The following is a 26,602-nucleotide window of genomic DNA, read 5'->3' as shown; positions in this document are numbered from 1 at the left end:
AATTCACACACTAATTGGCATCGGAGAGGGAGCGGCGTTGCCACGTCTACGTCGCTTGGCGTTATAGGGTACAGCAGATCTGCTAGCCACGCGCGTTTCACTGACCGTTTAATATCAGTTTTTTAATATCATAAATATATCATAAACACCAACAATCTTATAAAGTAAATGGAAATATAATAGAAGTATTTTTTGGTAATAAAATGTAAACTGTAAATTTCAAAACTTGATTTTAATTGTGAAAAAAATGTTTGAACAGAACTACATAAATCTTAAGGAATATTAGCCAGGTAGTCTTTAACAGAGGAGGGATCTAGCCTGCGGAAGCCACTGGCATCACAAACACCCACTTCAATGTTGTCAGCTGTCATTTGACCCTCAAACCCTTCCTTTAGAGTGAGGATGGCTGTGTGCACTGCGTCATCCAGCTCCAGGTCCTCACTGTATCTGTAACATCCAGTAATATTCATTAGCACATGACAATTTTACAAACTGTTACAGACATAAACTTGATTTGTATAAAGTAAAAAACATGAGGTTTATCAAAACTATATTTAAGCTCCTATATGAGTGATCCAATGTAATGACAACCTTGTCCTCTTCATCATTTTTGAAAAAATTATTAAAATTTGGTTGATAACCTTTTTAAAAAAGAGCAACATTATTACCCTAAAATAATTATTAATACATACAATAGCTAAACAGTAGATTCACTTCACCATACTTTGGTCGGTACAACTAAATCTTTGTGTGCCTGGTACCTCATGTCGTTTATATTGTCAGCGATATTTCCCTCTACTAGTAAGTGCCTATCTAAAAGCTACATCACCCATAAATGAACAATCAGTAATCTTGTACGCTGTATAGGCTTTGAAAACTCAATTAGGAACCTAAACTATACAACATTTTACAAGTACTACAGTGTTGCCCAAATTCACCATGTGTGCCCTACCTCTGCCCTGAAGTATACGATACCTAACAAGTACACAATATGTTTCTAATGCAGCTATCAGTATAAATGTATGCTATTGAAAGAAATAGGCTTGAGTATTTGAGTCTGTTCCATGCACAAGGGGCTCAGCATTACTCCTTATAAGTCAAATTTAGCCCTTGTGTTAAAAGTGTTAAATAATACAAAAACATTACAAACATTACAACAAACGTAGGATTATTAAAAACAAGAAACAGCTAAAACACTATGAAAGTAACTGATCGTAAAACGGTGTTAATCATAATAGTCCGGTATACATAGAGTATGACACATAAAAGAAATACAAATTTTAATTTTATTTATTTATAATAAAGGTTACATACCCTACTGATTATTCAATCATAAAAATCATGAGTAGTAAGTTGAGAAGTGAATTAAGAAGGTGAAAGAAGAGGCATGTATCAAAGATTTGATTCTAGGCCGATGACAGGTTAGATGCAGTGTGAAATATTGTGAACTCATTACTGCTTTAAATACTGAAGGCAGGATTTCTATATTGTCTGCCTCAAAACAGAATCAGAACCTTGATTATTTCCAGTGCAAACAATACATAACTTTACTAGAGAGTTAAAAATTAACATTATTCAACTCGACTAGTTCAATGACAGAATGAATACGTAATATTAACACATTGAAATCTATGCTCGAGCCGTGCTTAAGTGCCATTGTTTAATAACTATACTGATGGCACTGAGTGTGATTTAAGCACAGTATTTCCCTTAATTGATTCTCTCAAGTCTTTCTGGTTCATAATAATATTACAGATATGTTTATTAGTTCTCAAAAAATCTGGTGGGAGATTATGACAACACCATATGTTTTAAGGTTATTCTTTTATTGTTATCATCTGCTGTGGCTACGAGCTGGGCTACGAATTGGAAAATAGAATCAACTTTACTAACAAAAAATCATACCTTGTTTGACTTTCATAACTTTTTACATGATTTACTTAATAGGATAGAGAATAGGATTAATTTAATTCATTTACAGTTTTAATAAATATTTATTGATGTACGAGAGGGTAACCAAAAATTCCCGGAATACGATGTGGCATATCTGTACTAAATCAAAATTCCAAAATATAAAAGTGATTTAACTTATATGTTTCTCTAGCTTCAGAAAATATATAGTTTGATGGACTTACTTTATAATTTTTTATTTTTGTATTGATAAAACTCGCAACAGAGCATTTTTTATAAAAATTGACATTACCCTGGTAACATAAATTTCAACTAAAATAGTTTCTCCGTACATAAAACAGTATTATATCACATCAAGAGTTAGCAATAACATATAATTTATCAATAACAAGTACAAGTACTAAATTATGTAACAAAACTCATCATATTTATGAACGCGGAAAGCTTAAATTTTCTTACATGTCAAACTTTATCTCTTCAAAGTTAGAAAAAAATGGTCAAATTTTCTTCTCATTTGAAAAAATTAAATTTTAATAATCCACTAAACACAGTCTGTATTGTGAACACATATCCCTAATTGTTAAAAAAATGTATTTATAAAAATTTACAATTATAAACATAGTTTAGGTTGGGGCACTGATATCTTACACTAGGCCTAATCAATTTCACTAACACTGTCATGGTCTACTGGTTCACTTTCTAACAACTCTCTTATATCACTAGATTGATTTAAATGGTTCCTATCATTTCAAATGCATATAATGTTAGTAAAATTTAAAATATATAATAAATAAATACAAATTTAACACTTCTAACCTAGGCCTACAAATATTACAAAACTTATTTGGAACAAAAACACTAATATTATTTGTTTCACTACATCATTCCTAAAAAGATCAATACTTTTCAAAACATGTTTATACAATTGACTAAATAATAACTTCAAATAACATTATATAATTGCAACAAGAAACGTAAACAAACTAAACAATACGTTAACAACAGCAAAGCAATGACAAGAATGAAAGTGAGATATGATATTCTTCTTCTCTCCGACTTGTATCAAAGATCAAAAAGTACTGAACTTCATACTAATTGATACATTGATTTATCCACTATTGAATACTACCATTACTTTCATAGAAAAGCATTACAATTACTTTATAAAGTGGCTTTTTTGCGGGAATGTCTCCAGTTGTTGAGAGTAATAAACCTTTTCTTTTATCAACGTTTCATGTTACAATGAGAGGCACAGCATGTGGATATAACTATACGACGCACCTACATATACAGTGCATCATGTGTAAAACCAGTAGCTTTAAAAAAAACTGTTGTTTGTTATTTCTTCTTCAAAGAAAAAATAAATTTAATTTTGACAAAAACAGAATTTTTTATCTTTAAATTCACACACTAATTGGACTGAAAAACTTTCTTCTCGTGTTTTAAAGGTTAATAGTCTGACTTTTAAAAATTAACCACATATGTACTATCTAACATTTTTATATTTCTGAAAAATTTGTTATTTCAAAACATGTCATATCAGAGTAGCTAACCAAATCTGGAATTGATAAACCAATAGTCTTGCAAAAAGTTTCAATAAACAATTACTATGAAAGTCTTAAAAGCCTATAAAAATACCTTTTCTCAAGGAACGTTCTTGCACTAATGAAGTTTTTTCCCATGGCTGTAGCTTTCCATGCGAAATATGCACCTGAGGGATCACACTGGAACAGGTAGGGGCGGTCTTCATCCCATCCGCAGATCAGTAGGGACACACCAAATGGTCTCACACCTCTGGAAATTCATAAACAAACAAACATAAGTATAAGTATGTAAAATACACAAACTCTCTGTGTGCACTTGTTCTCAAATACATTTTCTAATATTCATGAAAAATATCACAAACTGAAGATTGTGGGATGCCAAGATTTTTATCAAACTGCCGTACAGTCAATCAACAGTTTTTGTTCGTTGTCACATACATGTTTTTCTTTCATTATTAAGGCTTATCACTCTCCAATCAAATGCTGCCATCTTTGAGTTGCCTAAGCCATTCCTTCATCTCCGCATCATCCATGAACTTGTCATCGGATTTTTATCAAACTGCCGTACAGTCAATCAACAGTTTTTGTTCGTTGTCACATACATGTTTTTCTTTCATTATTAAGGCTTATCACTCTCCAATCAAATGCTGCCATCTTTGAGTTGCCTAAGCCATTCCTTCATCTCCGCATCATCCATGAACTTGTCATCAAAGTTTCTGTATCACAGAGACTATCTCTAAAGCAGAATGGACAATTTCTGGAAAAATCTTATGTTAACTTTTTGCTCAAGATGTTCAATCATAGTGAAATTCGACATAAGTACATGGAATAACATAAAAAAGGCACTGTGACTCGGCTGACGACTGGGCAGAGCACAGTGAATTACTAGCGGTTGTCTCGCACGACTCCCTCTTCACCACCGTAACCAATCTGAGACTGTCGATCCAAGTGTAATTGGCCAGCAAAGGAAGATCAATACATAAACACACAGACATTCCTTATATTTTAAAATTATTAATCACATGTCTCTATTCTCTCCTGTGGTCTTAAACTCACCTATGGCGATGGTCATGATCCCATGTGAATTCTTTGGTTACAACTATGACTTTATAAATGTTTAAAAATTAAACTATTAAAAAGTTATAGTTCAGGGAGATTATGATTACCCAGGCCCTAATTGCAATGCATAAAGGAGACACAGTACTATCTGGCATGAGACAAACTAACAAACTCTAATGACATCAAAGATTTATTATTGTACCAGAACTATTTTTGTTTGATAAAACAATCAACTAGTGATCAAAATTGCAATCTTATTTTAATGAGATAAAGCCACTTGACTAGAGTTTAAAAAGTGAGTCACTTTGTAACTAAAGCATGTATTTTCTATTGTCAATCAGTATGTATTGTTCATAGACAACACAGTTGTTAGGAACACAGTCAAATCCAGATATACAAAACAAGCTAAGCTACAACAAATATTTTATTTATCTCACAGGTCTGTTTCTGATAGATGCCGATGGCCATAATAAACTCTAAAGGTAAAATTGACATTCGCTGCCAATTGCCTTAATAGACCCCTTTCAGCTGTATTCCTTATTATTACGTTTTAAGTTCAAATAGTGTGAAACTGAAGAACCTTATAGGGAACTTACACATTTCATTAAACTTAAAAAATATTATGTATTTCAGCTTGGGAGTTTTTACTCTCTATGTAACTGCTAATAGGTAATAAACTACAAGTAATGTAACTTTTATGCACTATTACTTCACTTATATACAAGATAGCAACTTCAAATACACAAGGGATATTAAATAAAGACTGACAGTACTCTTTCAATACCTTAATATAAAAGTTTAGACTTAAACACTTGTATCTCCTTCTAAGTAGTCGCCATTTTAAACCACACACTTGTTCCACCGCCTCTGCCACTCCTTGAAGACGTGTTTAAAGCCCTCCTTAGACAGAACTTTCAAAATCACCTTTAAAGTCTTAACAGTGACAGTAGCAGTTGGAAAACACCGGCCTTTGAGCTCCTGTTTGGCCTGAGGATACAGAAAAAGTCATTTGGAGCCAAGTCAGGGCTTTAGGGTGGATGTGGCACAGTTTCAATTCCTTTTTTGGCTAGAGACTGAAGCACAGTATTGGCAACATGGGGGCGAGCATTGCCGTGATGCAGTTTCCAGCGTCCGACAGGGTCTGGCCACTTTTTTGGGATGTGATCTTTGATTAGTTGCTTCAATGCTAAAATGTAGTACTCCCCATTAATTGTCTGACCCTGTGGTACAGTATGGGTGTACAGCATACCTCAATAATCAAACGTAATCAGATGGAACGTAATCACCATTGCCTTTACAGCAGACCTTTGAGCACGAGTTATTTTTGGCGTCGGTCCACCTTTTTCCACCCACTCTGTAATCTGTTGCAGGATCATAACAGTAAATCCAACTTTCATCAGCAGTAATAATATTTTTCCACCATGCATCACCTTCTCGACGCACGCTCTGTAAACAAAGTTGGCAAATTTCAATGCGATTTTGTTTTTGAACTGTTAACAGACGTGGTATCCAACAAGCACAGACACATGACATATTCAAATGATCACGCATGAGTGTATGGACACTTCCAATTGATATATTGAGAATTATAGCAAGCTGTCTTATAGTCGAATGTGGGTCAGTGTAAATCATAACACCTCCAGTGTTGATTGTTTCTTCGGTAAGGGCAGAAACAGGGGGGCGCCAGGGCCACCTTCCAACTTACATGATTCCTGTTCATTTTTAGTCGTTATGTCACCAAAAACAGATTCTTTCACTCATTGCATCAATACCAAAAGCTTTTTTCAAGTCACTGTAAGTATCCGTAGCACTTTTCCCCAGTTTTACACAAAACTTTATCGCATGTCTTTTCAAGGCAAAAATTTGCAACTGTTTATTAATCGGTTGCCATGACAAAAATAAATATGCAGTAATGTTAACAGCTGATTTGGTTGTTGCTAATACTTCAATGTTTCACACCAACTAGAAAAAACTAATTATTGTACTTTATTTACATGTACGCTACTGTCAGTCTTTATTGAACACCCCTCATATGCCATTTTAGTAACATATATTTAGATTGAGTTATGATTATAACAGTATGTAAAAATGCTATAGAGCAAAGTTCAGTATATGTTATAATAGATAAATTTTAGTTTCACTTTCGACATTCATTTTATTAACTTTTCACTATATTATCAGGTAAAAGAGTACTTTTTGCTTAAAAACCTATTTTTCATAATGAAGAAGTAGATGTGAAAAATGTGTGTTCGTTTATTTTACTAATAAATATATTTACTTAACGATTATGTATGTAAAACTGTTATAAAGCAATGTTTAATATTTATTAAAACAAATGAAGCTTAAAAAACATTTTTTTATCCTAAACTTATATACAAAAATATATTTTTCACTTGATATCCTACTTTATAACGAAGAATTCGATTTAAATACATTAATTTCTGATGGACAACATAAAAAACATAATTTTGTAACTAAATCTATATATATGTATATATTCTAAGGCTCAAAACGTGTTGGCCTAAAATAGTATGTGTTCAAGTGGCCTTCTTGGCACTGAACAAATTATGACAAAGGCCTTTTTTACAAATCACACCAAAAAAAGATTTGGCCTTAAATGGGTTAAAAATATTGAACTTCTTAAACAAGTACTAAACCTGAACTATATTGGAAAAGTATTGTTTTAATAACATGTATTACTATTTTAAAGTACTAACCCTGATTGTGTATACTCCTGCATGACCATTGCAACCTTTTGTACCAACTGTGCTGTTGGTATTGGTACACCATACACTGTGTAGTACTGCTGCGCCATCTTGCGGGCACTCTTCACCAGCAGTCGGTAGTCAGGGCCCATACCTATCACAGTGTTATATTACACTTATAACTTTACCATCCATCTTTCTTTTATGTGGGTTGGTTAATCAAAATCACATATTACTAAGACACTCAATTTAAATTTTATAAATACTGTAGTAATTTTATACATAGTAAATTATTCAATTTTTACCTTAAATAAAAAATATCCTCTGAGTGCTTTGAGTAATATTTAAAAAACATTATTACATGTTTTCACTTAAAACACTAAGTAAACACTTCCGACACAAGTCAGAAAATTATATACCAGGCACTTTCCATTTATCATTATATTGTACTTCCAGCTTTTCTTCCAGTACTCTTTTACATAAACCTAAACTCTACACATCTCTGTACCTTCCCCCAAATCCATTGATTAATAATCATCGGTTCTTAACTCTTCCTCCCTTGATAGATTCCACGTTTTTTCGCGGTCCTTTCATACACTGGATATCTCTATCCGACATCATGTCGGTCTTCTGTTTGACATTCTTTCCTTCAATTCAAACAGGCTACTTTATTCTTCATGTTCTTATTCTTATACTCTCTGTATTAATGTTTCTCTGCATACTATGAACAACTAGGCTTCATTCTGTTGCAGTGTTTCACAAGCCCAAATCTTTGACATTGTAGCACCTTCCTAGATCAACACAATCTTTTATCCTATAAATATTCAATCTCTTTCCCTCTAAATATATTCTTTATCCTAACCAAATACTCCACAATTAGATGTAATTTCCTTCTTTCAGTGTTTCATTCTCCTGACACATTTTATATTTGTTTTTACTTCCAATTTTTTTTCAAAATTCTTGTTTTGTAATTTCATTGTCAGGTAGATTCTTTGTGTATACTGCAGATTTTATTTCTTCACCCTTAAGCAGGAACAACACCCCCACTGAAACAGGGCCAAAAACCACCTTGCGCAGAAGAATATAGAAAAGTTATGGAAAGTGACACTGATTTCAACAAATTATGATGAAGCAGATGGATAGTTCTTAATAAGCACTGAAGGATTTAAAAATTTTATTATGGAATAGAAAAATGCATCTCGAGAGATTCCTGTGACGAAGAGATAAAAGTTTATAAAAAGCACACCACACATTGAAGCTCTGAATGTTAAAATTATTATTTGATCACAATATATTATTTTTACTGTCATTCATTGTCCAAAATTGTAAATTTAGTGGTTAGTGGTAGCTTTTCATGTCTGTTGTATAACATATAGGCACATTTGTAAACAATCCACTAACAATATTGACAGCAACAAAACTAGCAATAATTAAGTGAGGTCCTATATAAACAAAATATATCCCATACTGCATTTTAAATTTACAGAATTAATTGTGTAGTTCAATTATTTATTTGCTAAGTCAAATGGTAAGTACTAACATGACTTGACTATGCCAATAATATACGTACATATCGCAATTACTTTTGGTTTGAAAAGAATAAAATATTTTTTAATCAGAAAAATTATTTGAAATATTTGAATTCATAGTAGCTTTTCTTATTCCAAAAATTATGAATAGTTTATCTTGATACTATACAAATATGTATAGATAACTGATAGTGGTAAGCTTCACTAACGCTCACATTAAAATTCCAGAGAAATACGTGCACCATCACAAACCTGCCTTTGTACAAAATCTATATCTTTTTCTAGATATCCTATGACCAGACAAAACAGTAGAAACATTTTTGCCAATATCAAAGTACAAATCATTTTTTATTTTACACATTCTTTGTACCATTGTGTAAAAATATCATGGTACTCAAAGGGTTAAGCTATTTTTTGAAGCATATCAGTTTTATTTAAACCAGCACAATATTGGGACCACTGTAACCCACTTTGTAAAAGCTAAACAAAAAACTTTTTATATACCGTTGCATAAAACAGTATCATGGTACTCAAAGGGTTATGCAATTTTTTAAGCATATCAGTTTCGTTTAAATCACGCACATTATCGTGACCACTGTAGCCCACTTGTTAAGAGCTAAATACATAGAAAACATTCAGTTTTAAATACACTGAAACATTTTAAAACTAAACACTGTTACACGAAATCTTAACAACGTCACTTACCGCTGTAGACCATCCCAATGTGATCAGTGATCATTTCCACCTTGTTCACACTGTGCTCCTCATAAAGAATAGATTTGTGCTTGTTTTCTGTTGCCAATACAACGCCATTTGAAGCTGAAATAATTATAACAACATGAAAACAATACTTCCTTTGGTAATGCATAATGTGTACATTAAAGGAATCTAACCTCATTTCTAATCTAAGTACTGAATAAGGAACTTAGTTAGTTGCAACATGAGTTAAGTCTAGTTGGTAAAACTTGATCATCTTAGTGTAAGTATTATCTTCAAAAAATTATGTCTGTGATTAATATTTTCTACTTAGGCTAAATGCATCAAGCCTCTAATTAGTTAAGAGAAATTGAGTAATTAAAAACTTTAACTTATCCATCATATTTTTTTTAATTAGTCTACCTGATTGATTACCTTTGATTCCAACAGAAGGAGCTCCTGCTGCCACTGCTGCCAAGGCATACTCAATTTGTACTAACTTTCCTGAGGGGCTGAAATCAGTTAAATACAAATTGAAATGAAGTAAACAATTAAGTAAGTAAATGTTTAGAGAGATAGAAGAACAGTAATTTCAATGTGTAAATATACAATATTTAGGTAATATCACTACCAAAATTTTCATTTCATTAAACAATGGCTTTAACCCCATAACATTTTTTTGACCTCTTGATCAAACAGAGCAAGCAATTGATTTGATAGATTCATTTGTGACCTAATAACATCTCAAAATAAGTCATTCATATTTAAGGAAATAAGTAAATATTTACTTAAGACACTGCACATTATTCATTATTTAGATAGAAAACTCTTATAATGTGAATAGAAAGTAATTAAAGTATGGAAAACTCTATGTTAATGTTATTAAAACTTGAAATAAGAACTACTACATTGAATACGCAGACACTAATGCCTTTGATCACAAGCGTGCAGGACAACACCTTTTGTGTTACCCCACACTAATGGTGACGAAAAACAACATCGTCATAGTACTTATCAAGTAACAGATCAAGGTTCTGGTGGGTCTGATCGCAAATGCTTGATAGAGCTAAAGATATTACAAATTCATACAGCCTAACCAAAATGTCCTGAATATGAATACTCCCTCAAATGTTTATGTACGGTTTGTGAGATCTGAAAAATTGTTGTACAAATGAGAGTACCATAGCTAATTGTTAAAAGTAGTGGTACTTTGGTATTATTTAGAGGCTACTATATAATAAAGTTTTTCTTACGGGAGACATAAAATAATTACATTATTAGAAAGAACAGACTTTATTTGACTTACTGTGAACAATACATGTTATTATGATGATCAGTTCTTGTTTTCTTCCTCCCAAAAGGATGCAATGTCAGTGAGGAGACTACTCTGTCCCTATGTATTATTTGTTATTAGGCTATATAAGTAGGTAAATACAAACCTACTCATTATAAACAATATAAAAACTATCTCGAGGGATGATTTTCTTTTCTCGCTAGAAATGTGGGGCGACACCACTATAGCCCCCACTGATAGCCACGGGCATATTGATCAGTACTTTCCAGAACCTCAGATCAAGTACCAGATCGTCCAACGTGATCGGACATCAGAAAAGTTGGATGATCTAGGACGTGTTCTGAGGTCTAGAAAATACTGATCGAAATGCCCTTGGCCATCAGTGGGGGCTATAATCACGCCACCCCACACTTCTGGTAAAAAAAGAAAAACATCCCTCGAGATATTACCTAAATTCAACCTCTGATCATGCGAGTGCTTGTTAACTTTTTATAATAAGTATGTATGTACTTACCTACTTAGCCTAATAACAAATAATACATGGGGACAGAGTGGCCTCAAATAGTCTTTTATTTCTAAAAAGTACTTTTTAGGACCCTGGTAAGAAAGTATTAAAAATGGTGGCCCTGGATAATACCAAAATAGTTTTAGATTGTTTAGTAATGTGTGTAGGGTAAATATTATTCAAAAAAATAATGTAACATTTTTTTAGATTTTTTTTGGATTTGAAATGAAGGACGTAACTTAGTTCTACCAGTTTAGTACTGAATATGCTATAGTCCATTTTAGTTATTTTATAACTTAAAAGATTTCAAAATAAGTATTTCCTACTTGGGACATTATGGTTAAATGAGGGTAAAAAATAATGAATTTTTAGCTCTCTTGGTAAATGTTTAGAACTCACATATTTTGTTGGATTTTCACATGTAATTTGTTTCAGAAGTGAATTGAATAGCAATATTAATTAGAAAAAAGTGAGAGAAAAAACTGAAAAATCTAAAAAAGTCCCCAAAAAGAAACAAAATCCCTCCTGTAGGGCATTTTGGTGCATCATATGGATAGAGGAAAAAACTGAAAAATCTAAAAAAATCCCCAAAAAGAAACAAAATCCCTCCATGTACGGCATTTTGGTGCATCATATGGATAGGGTACAATAAGCGTACTCGGTTTTTTTATATTGAAGAATGTAATCATCGATACCTAATATTCGCATCTCAAATCCTAGAGTATCAATCGATATAAAAGTATCTATAGTCCTCAATAACAAACATATGTTTTAAATTAAAATGTGAATTTAATATTAACAGTGATCAATCAAATTATTATAACCAAAATTAGGAAAACTGAAGACGACCATACTTGCTCCTCTTACAGTTACATTTGTTTCTTTCCCACAAATTTCACATAATGGGTTTTCCGGTACAAGTCCTACATGTTGAAACCACGAAACACATGTCTTATCATCTTTCAAAGCAATGTCGTGTAGTTTTCTAAAATTGACTGCCATTTTCAATAATCAAATTTTACTTATGTAAAAATTGAAATATTACCTTACGTGTATTATTTGAAAGTGATTGATATGGATTATTTAACTTAAGTTAATTGTTCAAAATAATTAATTAGTATTGATTGATTATATCAATGGTTATGATTAAGTAATATTGTTTGCCAATTTCGATATAAAAAACCGAGTCCGCTTATCATACGCTACCCTATCATACCATAGACCTTACAAAATTAAATGTTAACCAAAATTCATTTAAACATAATATTTAACCATAACCATAAAAAATATTATTTATTTATAATTCAAGAAAGTTTAATATATAACCCAGGACTATTATGCAAATGTTCAACCTACCCTACCAAAGGACCTATTGTGTAAAATGAGAGCCTACTATCCTACAAAAGAGCCAATCATCCTATCCAACAGTTACAAGCCCAATCCCAGATCCAACCACTCTTCCAGAGGATTTATCACCCTACCCAAGAGAGTTTCTCCTTTTTCAGGGAGAATTTTAGTATTTAATTTAGCTAAGGTACATCATTTATCTCAAAATAAAAATGCTATAGTTCATTTATGAGTATGACATTACTGTAAAGGAATAATTTATGATAACAGATCATTTCCCAAATGTATGTTTATCTTTGTATTAGAAGGATTCATTGAAAATAAATTTTGAATTATTTTTCATTTCTTCTTTAAAAATTTTAAATCACTATCCAAATAACACGGGGGAAATTGAAAAATAATTCAATCTTGGGAGGCAAACAACAAATATGACCACCGAGCTGTCAATGAAAGTAGCCCGGCTGTCTGTACTAGCCATACGAGGTGTAAGGATAAACAGCAGTTGTGAAAAACTGGCCATAGATTCCATCCATAAAAAGAACTAATCCGCTGACCTTGAAATCCTAAAGCTGGTTCATGAACTACTCCTGACCTAGTTCCTGAACTACAACTAACCTAGTTCCTGAACCAGTTTCAATCACTTCAGGATTAAATTATATTATTAAAATTAAATTTTATAATTTAAAAAAAGAACAAATACAAAAATATCTATAGATTATACTTAATACTTTACTTTGAATACATGGTTCTACTGTATTATATATTACTACCCTCATTTTAGACCTCTCCTATTTTTGGACAAATACCAATCTATAGATGGCCATATCTCAAAAACGTACGAGCCAATTTTGATAAAACTTATTCTATACACATTCACTACATGGTCTACTATACTAAAATACAAAGCCCTCATTCTTAAGGCCGCGCCTATTTCCGGAGTCACAACTCGATTTTACAAGCCTAGTGCTGACAAAAACCAATCTATGGACAGCCATATCTCAAAACGTTACGAGCCAATTTTTATAAAAACTTTCTGTACACATTTCACTACATGGTCTATATACTAAAAATACAAGCCTCATTCTTAGGCCACGCCTATTTCGAGCCACAATAACTTTATAGGCCAATGGTGCTGACAAAAAATCTATGGACAGCCATATCTCAAAAACGTAACGACGCAATTTTTGATAAAACTTTCTGTAGTACACATTACACTACATGGTCTCAGTATACTAAAATACAACAAGCCTCATTCTTAGGCCACGCCTATTTCCGGAGCCACAATACCTTTATTTTAGGCCAAGTGCTGACAAAAACCAATCTATGGACAGCCCATATCTCAAAAACGTACGAGCCAATTTTGATAAAAACTTTCTGTACACATTCACTACATGGTCTAGTATACTAAAATACAAGCCTCAATTCTTAGGCCATGCCTATTTCCGGAGCCACATCGATTTTACAGGTCAAGTGGCTGACAAAAACCAAACTATGGACAGCCATATCTCAAAAAACGTACGAGCCAATTTTGATAAAACTTTCTGTACACATTCACTACATGGTCTAGTATACTAAAATACAAGCCTCATTCTTAGGCCACGCCTATTTCCGGAGCCACATCGATTTTACAGGTCAAGTGCTGACAAAAACCAATCTATGGACAGCCATATCTCAAAAACGTACGAGCCAATTTTTATAAAAACTTTCTGTACACATTCACTACATGGTCTAGTATACTAAAATACAAGCCCTCATTCTTAGGCCACGCCTATTTCCGGAGCCACAATAACTTTATAGGCCAAGTGCTGACAAAAACCAATCTATGGACAGCCATATCTCAAAAACGTACGAGCCAATTTTTATAAAACTTTCTGTACACATTCACTACATGGTCTAGTATACTAAAATACAAGCCTCATTCTTAGGCCACGCCTATTTCCGGAGCCACAATAACTTTATAGGCCAAGTGCTGACAAAAACCAATCTATGGACAGCCATATTCTCAAAAACGTACGAGCCAATTTTGATAAAACTTTCTGTACACATTCACTACATGGTCTAGTATACTAAAATACAAGCCTCATTCTTAGGCCACGCCTATTTCCGGGAGCCACAATAACTTTATAGGCCAAGTGCTGACAAAAAACCAATCTCTATGGACAGCCATATCTCAAAAAACGTACGAGCCAATTTTTGATAAAACTTTCTGTACACATTCACTACATGGTCTAGTATACTAAAATACAAGCCTCATTCTTAGGCCACGCCTTTTTCCGGAGCCACATCGATTTTACAGGTCAAGTGCTGACAAAAACCAATCTATGGACAGCCATATCTCAAAAACGTACGAGCCAATTTTGATAAAACTTTCTGTACACATTCACTACATGGTCCCTAGTATACTAAAATACAAGCCTCATTCTTAGGCCACGCCTATTTCCGGAGCCACAATAACTTTATAGGCCAAGTGCTGACAAAAAACCAATCTATGGACAGCCATATCTCAAAAACGAACGAGCCAATTTTTATAAAACTTTCTGTACACATTCACTACATGGTCTAGTATACTAAAATACAAGCCTCATTCTTAGGCCACGCCTATTTCCGGAACCATAATAACTTTATAGGCCAAGTGCTGACAAAAACCAATCTATGGACAGCCATATCTCAAAAACGTACGAGCCAATTTTGATAAAACTTTCTGTACACATTCACTACATGGTCTAGTATACTAAAATACAAGCCTCATTCTTAGGGCCACGCCTATTTCCGGAGCCACATCGATTTTACAGGTCAAGTGCTGACAAAAACCAATCTATGGACAGCCATATCTCAAAAACGTACGAGCCAATTTTGATTAAACTTTCTGTACACATTCACTACATGGTCTAGTATACTAAAATACAAGCCTCATTCTTAGGCCACGCCTATTTCCGGAGCCACATTAACTTTATAGGCCAAGTGCTGACAAAAACCAATCTATGGACAGCCATATCTCAAAAACGTACGAGCCAATTTTTATAAAACTTTCTGTACACATTCACTACATGGTCTAGTATACTTAAAATACAAGCCTCATTTTAGGCCACGCCTATTTCCGGAGCCACTATCGATTTTACAGGTCAAGTGCCGACAAAAAACCAATCTATGGGACAGCCTTTATTGTAATCTCAAAAAACGTACGAGCCAATTTTTATAAAACTTTCTGTACACATTCACTACATGGTTCTAGTATACTTAAAAATACAAGCCTCATTCTTAGGCCACGCCTATTTTCCGGAGCCACAATAACTTTATAGGCCAAGTGCTGGAGCAAAAACCAATCTATGGACAGCCATATCTCAAAAAACGTACGAGCCAATTTTTATAAAACTTTCTGTACACATTCACTACATGTCTAGTATACTAAAAATACAAGCCTCATTCTTAGGCCACGCCTATTTCCGGAGCCACATCGATTTTACAGGGTCAAGTGCTGACAAAAACCAATCTATGGACAGCCATATCTCAAAAACGTACGAGCCCAATTTTTAAATAAAACTTTCTGTACACATTCACTACATGGTCTAGTATACTAAAATACAAGCCTCATTCTTAGGCCACGCCTATTTCCCGGAGCCACATCGAGTTTACAGGTCAAGTGCTGACAAAAACCAATCTATGGACAGCCATATCTCAAAAACGTACGAGCCAATTTTTATAAAACTTTCTGTACACATTCACTACATGGTCTAGTATACTAAAAATACAAGCCTCATTCTTAGGCCAACGCCTATTTTCCGGAGCCACATCGATTTTACAGGTCAAGTGCTGACAAAACCAATCTATGGACAGCCATATCTCAAAACGTACGAGCCAATTTTTATAAAACTTTCTGTACACATTCACTACATGGTCTAGTATACTAAAATACAAGCCTCATTCTTAGGCCATGCCTATTTCCGGAGCCAAATCGATTTTACAGGTCAAGTGCTGACAAAAACCAATTCTATGGACAGCCATATCTCAAAAACGTACGAGCCAATTTTTATAAAACTTTCTGTACACATTCACTACATGGTGTTAGTATACTAAAATACAAGCCTCATTCTTAGGCCACGCCTATTTCCGGAGCCACAATAACTTTATAGGCCAAGTGCTGACAAAAACCAATCTATGGACAGCCATATCTCAAAAACGTACGAGCCAATTTTTATAAAACTTTCTGTACACATTCACTACATGGTCTAGTATACTAAAATTACAAGCCTCATACTTAGGCCACGCCTATTTCCGGAAGCCACATCGAGTTTACAGGTCAAGTGCTGACAAAAACCAATCTATGGACAGCCATATTTCAAAAATCGTACGAGTAAATTTTTATAAAACTTTCTGTACACATTCACTACATGGTCTAGTATACTAAAATACAAGCCTCATTCTTAGGCCACGCCTATTTCCGGAGCCACATCGATTTTTACAGGTCAAGTGCTGACAAAACCAATCTATGGACAGCCATATCTCAAAAACGTACGAGCCAAATTTTTATAAAAACTTTCTGTACACATTCACTACATGTCTAGTATACTAAAATACAAGCTCATTCTTAGGAGGCCATGCCTATTTTCCGGAAGCCACATCGATTTTACAGGTCAAGTGCTGACAAAAACCAATCTATGGACAGCCATATCCACTCAAAAACGTACGAGCCAATTTTTTATAAAACTTTCTGTACACCTTCACTACATGGTCTAGTATACTAAAATACAAGCCTCATTCTTAGGCCACGCCTATTTTCCGGAGCCACAATAACTTTATAGGCCAAGTGCTGACAAAAAACCAATCTATGGACAGCCTCAATATCTCAAAAACGTACGAGCCAATTTTTATAAAAACTTTCTGTACACATTCACTACATGGTCTAGTATACTAAAATACAAGCCTCATTCTTAGGCCACGCCTATTTCCGGAGCCACATCGATTTTACAGGTCAAGTGCTGACAAAACCAATCTCAATGGGACAGCCATAATCTCAAAAACGTACGAGCCAATTTTGATTAAACTTTCTGTACACATTCACTACATGGTCTAGTATACTAAAATACAAGCCTCATTTCTTAGGCCACACGCCTATTTCCGGAGCCACATCGATTTTTACAGGTCAAAGTGCTGACAAAAACCAATCTATGGACTTGATTATCTGTAAACAGCTGTAGTGATTCCTTTACATAAGAGTGGCCTAATTACCGACTGTAATAACTACAGACCAATCTCTTTACTTTCTACCTTTGCTAAAGTGTTTGAAAAGTTAATGAAGAAAAAGCTAATTAAATTTCTAGAAAAAACTAATTTTTTCAGCAACAATCAATTTGGTTTTAGGAAAGGTTTAAATACTGAGGCAGCATTACAAAAAGCTTCATAGATAATGTGAAATACCAGGAATAATTCAGGGCAGAAAGTTAGTGGTTTAAACTTTTAGATATTAAAAAAGCGTTTGATACTGTAGATCACACAATTCTTTTACAAAAGTTATACGGATGTGGTATTCGGGGGAATATTATTATTGGTTTGTTAGCTATTTAACAAAGAGAAAACAATGTGTCAAAATTAATAATTCTTTTAGTGACTTCGGGTTTATACAATGTGGCGTACCTCAAGGGTTCAGTTTTAGGCCCAGTAACTTTTTATAATCTACATAATGATCTTTGTGAGTCAAATTTAAATGGAAATAATTACATCTTTTGCAGACGATACAGCATTATCGTATGTGAAAAATAATTGGGATGATATAGAGCAAGAGATGAATTCAGACCTTAAAGCACTGTAGTGGTGGGGTTTTCAAAAAAATAACATGTTATTAAGCCCAGAAGAAAACTAAGTACATCAATTTTAGTATTAAAAACAGATCAGCAAATTTTTAGTAATTCAATTTTGTATCGATGTGTCAATTGTTTGTGTAGTAACAACATTCAGTGCCAACAGAACTGTGCTGTAGTATCCCAGTGCGAAATTTAAAAATATTTAGGAGTCCTGCTATAGATAGAGAAAATTCAACTGGAAGACACATATTGAAATTTTAAAACTGGACAAACTAAAACAATATTTTAAAAGATTTTTTTATTTTTTACAATACATTTGCACTGAAGAAGTGTTAATTTTAAGAATGGTGTACTTCTCTTTGGTCAATAGTAGGCTTGGACTATGGATTATTTTGTTGGGGTGGAGCCTATGAAACAAATCTAAAGCCACTTCTAACTCAACAAAAGAAATTCATAAGGTTGATTAAACGAAAACGAAGAATGTGGAGAAATCTTTTCCTCTTTTTGTTATGATTTAAAATATTCTTCTTTCCTTAAATATATGTTTGTTTTATAAAGTTTTTAAAAATATTTTATTATGTCATAAGTTGGCAATTTTACCAGAATTAAAAAATAGTTACAAAAACAAATTAAGAAAGCCAATACCATTCCAATACCAAGTTCCAATACCAATACCAGTTCCAAAGCCTAACTTAGCATTTTTTTTCAAATAGTTATTGTTTTTTGGGACCTAAAAATGTTTAGTATAATTTCTTCAATTTATTAGTTGTGAGAATATAAAGTTATTTTCAAAAACATTAAAGAAGTGATTATTGGGTTTTGATAAATTAGATTTTCTTCTCTGCATAGATTCCTAGTTAATTAAAGAAGAGTAACAGTAAATTTTAGTTTTGAATCTTTATTACGTTGGATTTATCATTTGCTTTGGTAACTGCAGCAGCACACTTTTAATCAATTTTTTTAGGAGCTTATAAAAAATCAAAGTTTTATTGAAATTTTTCTTTGAGCTAAAAAAATATTTTTGTAATAAAAAGGAACCTCTCTCCACAGGCACTTGCCTCTAGAGGCCCTAGTTATTTTTGAAAATATTTCTTTTAATTTACGAGTGTTTTTGTTTTTAATTTTATTTACAAGAATGTTACATTTTTATTTAAGTTTGCTCATTAGGTTTGTACATTGTGTATACCAATGCATATAATGTGTTATTGTAATATTTTCAAAAAAATAAATTCTATTCTATTCTATTCTATACTTCAGACTAGTAAAGTAATCCGTACGAGAAAATATATTTTGTACCTTGTAACAAAGTACTAGATACAAAGTACCTGTTGTCTGTATTTTTAGTTCTCAATTAACCGTTACAGATACTGTAGACAATTAACCGTTTACAAGTACTGATTACTGAAATACCGTCTCACCGGCTAGTGGACAGTGGTTCGGTAGCTCCGGCATTTAGTAGTGAACCGTCCCCCTGGCGTAGGTTTAAATGCAATTTATTTCTGCACATTCAATTATATTATAATGAAAACTGGCAGAAGAAACCGTATGGAATAGTTGTTAATTAGTTGTTTAGTGTAGTGTTTAAAATGTGTAAAAGTAGTGTGTTTAAGTAAAAGTAAAGGTTAGTGTGTTAAAGTAGTAGTTGTTAAAAAGTGTTTACACTACAAGTAAGTTTATCTTACAGTTACTTCAAATGAATGTAAAGTAAGAATATGTATAAAGTGGCTACAATATGTCATGCGAGGATTAACCTAAATATGCATCTACTAATTTTCCAGGTGTGTTGATTTAATAGATTAGATTTTTTTAGCACATAACCTAGATAGATTGGTTTTTGTCAGCACTTGGCCTGTAAAATCGATGTGTCAACCGGAAATAGGCGTGGCCTAAGAATGAGGCTTGTAATTTTAGTATACTAGACCATGTAGTGAATGTGTACAGAAAGTAAAGTTTTTATAAAAATTGGTCGTACGTTTTTGAGATATGGCTGTCCAATAGATTGGTTTTTGTCAGCACTTGACCTGTAAAATCGATGTGGCTCCGGAAATAGGCGTGGCCTAAGAATGAGGCTTGTATTTTAGTATACTAGACCATGTAGTGAATGTGTACAGAAAGTTTTATCAAAATTGGCTCGTACGTTTTTGAGATATGGCTGTCCATAGATTGGTTTTTTTGTCAGCACTTGACCTGTAAATTTATTGTGGTTCCGGAAATAGGCGTGGCCTAAGAATGAGGCTTGTATTTTTAGTATACTAGACCATGTAGTGAAATGGTGTACAGAAAGTTTTATCAAAATTGGCTCGTACGTTTTTGAGATATGGCTGTCCATAGATTGTGGTTTTTGTCCGCACTTGGCCTATAAAGTTATTGTGGGCTCCGGAAATAGGCGTGGCCTAAGAATGAGGCTTGTATTTTTAGTATACTAGACCATGTAGTGAATGGGGTACAGAAAGTTTTATCAAAATTGGCTCGTACGTTTTTTTGAGATATGGCTGTCCATAGATTGGTTTTTGTCAGCACTTGAACCTGTAAAATCGATGTGGCTCCGGAAATAGGCATGGCCTAAGAATGAGGCTTGTATTTTAGTATACTAGACCAATGTAGTGAATGTGTACAGAAAGTTTTAATCAAAATTGGCTCGTACGTTTTTTGAGATATGGCTGTCCATAGATTGGTTTTTGTCAGCACTTGGGCCTATAAAGTTATTGTGTTCCGGAAATAGGCGTGCCTAAGAATGAGGCTTGTATTTTAGTATACTAGACCATGTAGTGAATGGGTACAGACAAGTTTAATCAAAATTGGCTCGTACGTTTTTGAGATATGGCTGTCCATAGATTGGGTTTTTGTCAGGCGAGCTTGCATTGGCCTATAAAGTTATTGTGGCTCCGGAAATAGGCGTGGCCTAAGAATGAGGCTTGTATTTTAGTATACTAGACCATGTAGTGAATGTGTACAGAAAAGTTTTATCAAAATTGGCTCGTACGTTTTTGAGATATGGCTGTCCATAGACTTGGTTTTTGTCAGCACTTGACCTGTAAAATCGATGTGGCTCCGGAAATAGGCGTGGCCTAGAATGAGCCTTGTAATTTTAGTATACTAGACCATGTAGTGAATGTGAACAGAAAGTTTTAATCAAAATTGGCTCGTACGTTTTTGAGATATGGCCTGTCCATAGATTGGTTTTTTGTCAGCACTTGACCTGTAAAGTTATTGTGGTTCGGAAATAGGCGTGGCCTAAGAATGAGGCTTGTATTTTAGTATACTAGACCATGTAGTGAATGTGTACAGAGAAAGTTTTTATTCAAAATTGGCTCGTATACGTTTTTGAGATATGGCTGTCCATAGATTGGTTTTTGTCAGCACTTGGCCTATAAAGTTATTGTGGCTCCCGGAAATAGGCGTGGCCTAAGAATGAGGCTTGTATTTTAGTATACTAGACCATGTAGTGAATGGGTACAGAAAGTTTTATCAAAAAATTGGCTCGTAACGTTTTTGAGATATGGCTGTCCATAGATAGGTTTTCTTGTCAGCACTTGACCTGTAAAATCGATGTGGCTCCGGAAATAGGCATGGCTAAGAATGAGGCTTGTATTTTAGTATACTAGACCATGTAGTGAATGTGTACAGAAAGTTTTATCAAAATTGGCTCGTACGTTTTTGAGATATGGCTGTCCATAGATTGGTTTTTGTCATGCACTTGGCCTATAAAGTTATTGTGGTTCCGGAAATAGGCCGTGGCCTAAGAATGAGGCTTGTATTTTAGTATACTAGACCATGTAGTGAATGGGTACAGGAAAGTTTAATCAAAATTTGGCTCGTACGTTTTTGAGATATGGCTGTCCATAGATTGGTTTTTGTCAGCACTTGGCCTATACAGTTATTGTGGCTTCCGGAAATAGGCGTGGCCTAAGAATGAGGCTTGTATTTTAGTATACTAGACCATGTAGTGAATGTTGTACAGAAAGTTTTATCAAAATTGGCTCGTACGTTTTTTGAGATATGGCTGTCCATAGATTGGTTTTTGTCAGCACTTGACCTGTAAAGTTATTGTGGTTCCGGAAATAGGCGTGGCCTAAGAATGAGGCTTGTATTTTAGTATACTTAGACCATGTAGTGAATGGGTACAGAAAGTTTTTATCAAAATTGGCTCGTACGTTTTTTGAGATATGACTGTCCATAGATTGGGTTTTTGTCAGCACTTGACCTGTAAAATCGATGTGGCTCCGGAAATAAGGCATGGCCTAAGAATGAGGCTTGTATTTTAGTATACTAGACCAGGTAGTGAATGTGTACAGAAAGTTTTATCAAAATTGGCTCGTACGTTTTTGAGACTATGGCTGTCCATAGATTGGTTTTTGTCAGCACTTGGCTATAAAGTTATTGTGGTTCACGGAAAATAGGCGTGGCCTAAGAATGAGGCTTGTATTTTAGTATACTAGACCATGTAGTGAATGGGTACAAGAAAGTTTAATCAAAATTGGCTCGTACGTTTTTGGATATATGGCTGTCCATAGATTGGTTTTTGTCAGCACTTGGGCCTATAAAGTTATTGTGGCTCCGGAAATAGGCGTGGGCCTAAGAATGAGGCTTGTATTTTAGTATACTAGACCATGTAGTGAATGTGTACAGAAAGTTTTTATCAAAATTGGCTCGTACGTTTTTTGAGATATGGCTGTCCATAGATTGGTTTTTGTCAGCACTTGAACCTGTAAAATCGATGTGGCTCCGGAAATAGGCGTGGCCTAAGAATGAGGCTTGTATTTTAGTATACTAGACCATGTAGTGAATGTGAACAGAAAGTTTGTTATCAAAATTGGCTCGTACGTTTTTGAGATATGGCTGTCCATAGATTGGTTTTTGTCAGCACTTGACCTGTAAAGTTATTGTGGTTCCGGAAATAGGCGTGGCCTAAGAATGAGGCTTGTATTTAGTATACTAGACCATGTAGTGAATGTGTACAGAAAGTTTTATCAAAATTGCTCGTACGTTTTTGAGATATGGCTGTCCATAGATTGGTTTTTGTCAGCACTTGACCTGTAAAATCGATGTGGCTCCGGAAATAGGCATGGCCTAAGAATGAGGCATGTATTTTAGTATACTAGACCATGTAAGTGAATGTGTACAGAAAGTTTTTATCAAAATTGGCTCGTACGTTTTTGAGATATGGCTGTCCATTAGATTGGTTTTTGTCAGCACTTGGCCTATAAAGTTATTGTGGTTCCGGAAATAGGCGTGGCCTAAGAATGAGGCTTGTATTTTAGTATACTAGACCATGTAGTGAATGGGTACAGAAAGTTTTAAATCAAAATTGGCTCGTACGTTTTTGAGATATGGCTGTCCATAGATTGGTTTTTGTCAGCACTTGGCCTATAAAGTTTATTTGTGGCTCCGGAAATAGGCGAGGCCTAAGAATGAGGCTTGTATTTTAGTTATACTAGACAATGTAGTGAATGTGTACAGAAAGTTTTATAAAAATTGGCTCGTACGTTTTTTGAGATATGGCTGTCCATAGATTGGTTTTTGTCAGCACTTGGCCTGTAAAATCGAGTGTGGCTCCGGAAATAGGCGAGGCCTAAGAATGAGGCTTGTATTTTAGTATAGTAGACCATGTAGTGAATGTGTACAGAAAGTTTGATTCAAAATTGGTTTGTACGTTTTTAAGGTATGGGGGGCCCTTTTATTAGGGTTTCTCTCAAAACTTGCCTTTTAATTGAGTATAGTCTTGAAAATTGCTGCTATAAAAAGGGGATTATTATCATAAAAGTACTGTTTGTTCATTTAAAAATCTTTATTTGTAGTATTTTATCTTCACCACGTTATTAATTAAATATATATTTTGTATGGTTTGAGTTGATGAACTAGGTTAGGATTCATTTAGGAACTAGTTCCCGGTACTCGTTCTTTTTATGGATGGAATCTATGGCCAGTTTCACGTCGGTAGGATAAACTACGGCAAAACTAATGCAAGCTGTCTGCAACCTTGGTGAGGCCAGTGCTGCTGGTCTTCAAGTGCAAAGTGTTAATGATAACTGAAGAACTAGGCCTATGTTTAAATGATTAATAATATTATATATTCCTAACATACATTTGTTTATAACACTATATCTATTTAGTTAATTGCAAAAATTACTTTCCATGTTTTACACAGAATTGTTTATTAATATTTAATGTCTAGGCCCAAACCCTTAGGTTAGCGTAGTCACAGGATTAACACTCTGCACAAGTAGGATTACGAAATTAATAGCAAGTTGTAAATAAAAATCATTGTATCCTAGTTATAAGATAATACATGGAATTACATTAAAATCCTGAAACAAGAAAATAGGTTTTTTATTACCTGAAAGTAGTTAAGGAAAAGCTATATCTTTCTGTAGCCATGATTGTGCACAAACACTAGCAGTAACTCAACAAATCTAACCTAAAGACAAAATTACATTACAAATCAAAAATCTAAAGCAAAGCCAACAAAAATATCAATGGCTGACATCAAAACGGTCAAAGCTACGAGTTGTTGTTAACAAAGAGAAAAACAGTAAAAACTTGTGAGATTAGGTATGTACAATACAAGTTTAAGTTATTTAAACGAAAATCATAAAATAACTTTTATAATCATTAGATCAAAATTAGTATATAAGCAAACCTTGAGTTTTGTAAAAATAAAGAAATTCCTTTTGAAAGAAATCTGTCTTCAGTCAATAGATGTTAAAACGAACATGAGCTTTGATGTGGGGTAAAATGGTTTTCTCACATAACATTTTTACTTAACACGCCAGGCACGTAAGTATAGTAGTTAACTATTGATATAAATTTCCCACTTTTAGAGAAAAATTTGTTTTCGTGTGGTTATCTGAATTAGATTTATATTTTATTTAGATGTCTAATGTTCGCAAGCTAATGTGGCAAGCTAAAAATGTATGATCTTAATAAAAAATATAATTTTATAATATTAATTCTTTCAATACCCTCATATTTTGACACCCACCAAAGCCATGTTAGACATTTTATGACAAGTTTCTTGAATAGCACAGTGTTTGGTGTATTTTAAATTCACAAAAATCTTATTTGTTGTGTTTCTCCACAAGTTTGTATAGTCTTCTTTCACTTTGGCTGCACTGCCTGTGGTGAATAATTTAATTAATAGAAACTATCATATGTTTATATCACGTGTTTTGTCAAAATTTATTGGATTATTCTGTATTGTTCAACTGTATTAATTTTCTATGGTTTGTTTTTAAATTATTAAACCCCTTTATTCTGTCACTTTATTAATTGGGTTTTATTTTCCATTACAATTTAATCATCTCATATAATTTAAATGTTAATAGTATGTTTCCTGATTTATTCTAATTCTAATTGACATAAATAGGTTTTTAAGACCTGACAAGTTTGATACTGACCCAAGTTTACCCTCTTGCTCTAGATTTTGAAAATGCATAATTAAGAACAAAAGGACATACAAATGTTATAGGGAAGTCGATTTACCTTTCGATCCTTCAAAGCCTGGATATACTTAGTATAATGGTATTAAGCAGAAATAATTTGAATATACTGCCTGGTAGGTAAAAAGGAAAATGTAACCCTTGGTACGTTAAACACCGTACCAGCCTCGTCGGTTGACTGCATCACCCGGTGCAAGTTGGGTCGTCGCGGGAGCAGCGTTAACTTAGGCCGACAGGACAGGTGTCGTTGTGAAGTGACTAACGGTGGGTGCCCGCTTGTAAAGCATTAGGAGGACTCGCACTCGCGTTCTATTACTGGCCTAGCTCGAAACCTATTGCTCAAAATATACTCAAACTATATGTAATTTTTATCTGCATTAACGAGGGAACAAAATGATGTCAATTATCTATAATTATGGTTTAAGAACTTATTAATAATGACAAATTAGTGACGAAATGAAGTTTTTTTTATTACATTTATTTTCGCATTATTTAGCTGAAAAATGTATAGTTTTTCTCTTACGCGTTTTCTAATAATTTCATATGTCTATAATATTCTTTGAATAATTATTAAGCAGTATGTTGCAAAATATAGACACACGTCTTGCTCAAATCAAATGCAACATTTTACAATGATCACGTGTAGTTAAATATAAATTGTAGTATTCTCGAAGCATTTCAAATTAATCACGTTCAATAACTTTCTTTGGGACTTATTTTGAGGAAACCATCTTGATGTATTTCTGTAATACTATTACATACTTTGAAAATATTC

The 26,602-nt window shown here is 33.7% G+C and overlaps 1 protein-coding gene across 1 annotated transcript; it reads right to left on the bottom strand.

Moving 5' to 3' along the window:
- Positions 1-215: 215 nt before the first annotated feature.
- Positions 216-24,882, bottom strand: LOC124372590 (proteasome subunit alpha type-2). Its single transcript, XM_046830997.1, has 6 exons — positions 24,726-24,882; positions 9,880-9,956; positions 9,454-9,567; positions 7,232-7,373; positions 3,550-3,705; positions 216-447 (listed from the first exon to the last, which is right to left on the bottom strand). Exons 1-6 carry the CDS (start codon positions 24,764-24,766, stop codon positions 273-275), a joined length of 705 nt encoding a protein of 234 aa, XP_046686953.1. The 5' UTR covers positions 24,767-24,882; the 3' UTR covers positions 216-272.
- Between the last annotated feature and the right edge of the window lie 1,720 nt (positions 24,883-26,602).

The sequence above is a fragment of the Homalodisca vitripennis genome, chromosome 1 (genome assembly GCF_021130785.1).
Source record: "Homalodisca vitripennis isolate AUS2020 chromosome 1, UT_GWSS_2.1, whole genome shotgun sequence".
NCBI lineage: Eukaryota > Metazoa > Arthropoda > Insecta > Hemiptera > Cicadellidae > Homalodisca > Homalodisca vitripennis.
Note: the sequence above shows the minus strand (reverse complement) of the source record. Positions and strands in the feature narration are given on the sequence as shown.

Coding starts and splice junctions, on each gene's coding strand:
- LOC124372590 (XM_046830997.1), bottom strand. CDS start 24,766: ATGGCTACAGAAAGATATAGCTTTTCCTTAACTACTTTCAG. Junction 9,568..9,879: donor TCCTTCTGTTGGAATCAAAG/GTAATCAATCAG, acceptor TAATTATTTCAG/CTTCAAATGGCGTTGTATTG. Junction 3,706..7,231: donor CAGGAGTATACACAATCAGG/GTTAGTACTTTA, acceptor ATGAATTTCCAG/AGGTGTGAGACCATTTGGTG.